The sequence below is a fragment of the Micropterus dolomieu genome, linkage group LG12 (assembly GCF_021292245.1).
Source record: "Micropterus dolomieu isolate WLL.071019.BEF.003 ecotype Adirondacks linkage group LG12, ASM2129224v1, whole genome shotgun sequence".
NCBI lineage: Eukaryota > Metazoa > Chordata > Actinopteri > Centrarchiformes > Centrarchidae > Micropterus > Micropterus dolomieu.
This window is the reverse complement of record NC_060161.1, coordinates 33,810,524-33,813,992: the sequence shown is the minus strand read 5'-3', so window position 1 is coordinate 33,813,992 and position 3,469 is coordinate 33,810,524. Positions and strand designations below refer to the sequence as shown.

The 3,469-nt window shown below is 40.3% G+C and overlaps 1 protein-coding gene across 1 annotated transcript in view; it reads left to right on the top strand.

Moving 5' to 3' along the window:
• The window catches only part of LOC123979943 (Fc receptor-like protein 5), a 3,071-nt gene extending 2,260 nt beyond the window's left edge, over nt 1-811 (top strand). The window contains exon 4 of the mRNA XM_046064052.1: nt 651-811. Within this exon, the coding sequence (XP_045920008.1) occupies nt 651-811 (161 nt within the window). The remainder of the gene's footprint in view (nt 1-650) is intronic.
• The last annotated feature ends 2,658 nt before the right edge of the window (nt 812-3,469 follow it).

Genomic DNA, 3,469 nt, shown 5'->3' with positions numbered 1-3,469 from the left:
ACCATCAGCATCACTGTCACTGGTAAGATCAGACTGTGGAGTTAGTGTTGATGAAGCTGTGTGTAAATGATGAAATGCTGTAGTTTGTCTCTGTGTTGAGGTGGACCAGTGATCCTGCAGAGTCCTGTCCTCCCTGTGATGGAGGGACATGATGTCACTCTGCACTGTAAAACAGAGACCCCTCCCTCCAACCTCCCAGCTGGTTTCTATAAAGATGGCTCCCTCATCAGGACTGAGCCTACAGGTCACATGACCATCCACCATGTTAACAAGTCTGATGAAGGCCTCTACAAGTGTAACATCAGAGGTCGTGGAGAGTCTCCATCCAGCTGGATCTCTGTCACAGGTGAGGAGCTCAAAGATAATTCTCAAACTGACCTTGTTTTGTTTTCTACATTGAGTTCAGCAGGTTTCAGGACAGCAGAGATGATTCATGATGTGACAACATTTCTAACTTTGCAATCTGCAAAGAAACAAGAGTGAAATCTGTTTCTGAGTTCAACCCACCGTTTGATACATGATCTTTTTAACTCTAAACCAGACTGACATTATGAATTCACTGCTGTGTCTTTCTTTTAGCATGCTGTTCAATAAATTATCCATTTATTTTATTTTCTGTGCCTTTAATTATAATTTATTGTTCAATTTAGTGAAACCCACCACTACAATTCCTCCTCCAACCACCTCTCCTCATGGTTCCTCCTCTACTTCTCCCTCTGTATTGTGGTTGGCCGCTCTATCTTTCTCTGTTGTACTGGTTTTACTGGTTCTACTGGTGAGACGATGCCTCCACAGGAAACCTAAAGGTTAGACACAGACTCCATGTGATGCAGTTCACATTTAGTCACATTTTAATGTTGACACATTTCTATTAACACTTCTGGACGTACAAATAATAACAAGTTACAAACTGTTTCTTTAAGTCAGACGTCCATCAGGATTCTCATAAATCACATTGCTGCTGTTAATAAAACAATCTCACCACAGGGTCCATTTATTGAGCTGTGGAGCTTTTGACTGAATCACATGATCTTCCTTGATTTAAATTTCTGCTCATTTTAGTTCATTCAGCCGCTGAAGACGAAACTGGGGATGATGACATCACAGATGACATCACAGATGACATCACAGACCTACAGCAGCCAATCAGACGCAGCAAAGGTAACAATGTTTTATTGATTCTGGTATTCAGGGACAGTGAGTGTGCGTTCTTATTCTTATGTGTGAGGACCAAGTTGAATTTTAGACCTTGTGAGGACATTTTTCTAAGATGATATAAATGTCCATCAAAAAAAATCAAATGTAAGATCAATGTTTTTTAGCCCATAAAGTTTTCAGACTGCGTTGTGTTCTCTGTTTAGGTTAATGACAATGTTGGTTTTGTGCCCTGCGATGAATCTGCTAACAGAAGCTAACAGCTCTGTGGTCGTCCAGTTTACTGCTTTCTTTAAAAACACTTGAATGATGACACACGAATTATAAATGTGCAGATTTACAGATCTCTGTACATTCTGCTCACATACAATTGATTAACAGTTTTACTGTTGGGTCTCACTCAAACATTATTGATCGGCTTGTTTAAATGTAAATTATAGGTTTATTAAGTGCTTAAATTATTTTAAATTAAAGAGAAGATGGACTCAGTAGACCAAAGACACTTAGTTGTGCTCTGCATCTAAACCACAGCAGCAACTTCCTCCTGTTGATTCCAGTGAGCTGAGGTCTGACGCTGGTGTCGTCTCTCACTATAGTGTGATCTGTTTAAGCTGATGGTGATGTGTTTGTCTATTTTTGTGCTGAAATGTGTGAACTTATTTTGTTGTCTAGTTCCCTGTTTCAGATAAATACCCTCCAGTTATATTTGGTCTTTCACCTTTCACAGTAGTAAGAAGAAGAAAACTGTCAAACCTGCTGCCTTTTACAGAGTCTATAACACAACTCATTATATTATATTCTACATGAAGAATAATGAAATTATTAGTACAGCAGTAGTATTATTACATGTGTTGCAGGTAGCGCCAACACTAGCAGTTAATATACCAGCAGCAGCAGTAAAAATACTAACAGCACTTGTAACAGCTGTTACTGAAACGTCACTACAAACGGCCGAGTGCAGGGGAGGTGTGCAGTGAGCTGAAATGAGGCAGACTTACGGGCAATTTCAGTACATTAATTTCCCGAATCACGGCAACCACATTCCTCTTCGACAGAGAGGAAAGACATTATGGTGGTGAATAAGAAGGAAAAGTGACCTACTCATGATGAACGCCATGTCCTGAAAACAGGCCAGCTACAGCGCAGTTTAACACCCACATGCACAAGCACACAATTAAACAGGTAGTCCTACTCAGCGGTGACCTGTCCCCGAACTGATATCAGCCTTTAAAACAGCGGCAAGCCAAAACAATGTCATTTGCGACCCTCTCCTCCTGTTCTTTTCTCTCCTGTCTCCTCTTGAAACTACTTTTATGTGTGAATAGCATCACTTCTAGCTTGCATGTGTGCTCTGCTAGTCTACTGGTCAGATTTTGTGTTTCACCTGATTTCTGGAGTCTTGTCACAAGATCATATAGAAACTTAAGATTGGGCAGCCACATACATATTACCCAGCAATCATCACTGCATATGTGGGCCAAAGACAATAAGACTAAATTCATTCTGTTGAATCTGTGGAATCTATTTCTTTTATATATTTCACCGTGTACCTTATAAAGCCTACTGCTTGCTATAGACGTCTGTGTGTAAAACTACTGATTGCAGTCAGCAGTTTTACACACACATACGTCTGTGGTGTCAGACACAACTGCAAAAGGGGAAATGCTCACATGAATGTATATATAGCACTTGATCATCTTAGATATAATACATTAAGGTGAAATGTGTGTGATGAATGAATGAAATTTGATGCATTTTTTTCCATGTAAGTGACAAAGACCAGCTCGTAACTTGGCGGGGCCGCTCCTGTAAAGGACCCTAGTGCAGCGGCACCGTCTACACCTATGCCCCTGACCAAAACAGTAATATAGTAGTGAAGTAAAGTAATATAGGAACATATTGAGTAACGTAACTGGCTACTTTTATCACTGAGTAATAAGTAAAGTAATGTTATTGCTTTTTTGAGTAGTAATGAGTAACTAGTAACTTCTTAGAGGTTTTGAGTAACTTCTCAACAGTGGTGCCGCCACAGGGTGATACATTTTACCATGTGGAATAAGGACTAAACTGAGCATGTGCAGAGTGAATCAAGCGATTCATAACTTGTTCCTGATCTCTGGTCTCCCCAACCTGAAGTCATGTAATGTTTATCTGTTTTATTTTCCAGAGTGTTTTTCCGTTGCAGTCTACTCAGCAGTGAGAGGAACTGGTGACGTCAGTTATGAACAAATAGGCGACTGACCACACAGGACGAGAGCTGCTCTTTCTTTATGAACTTTGGACAAAGCTAGGCTAGCTGTTTCCCCCTGCTTCC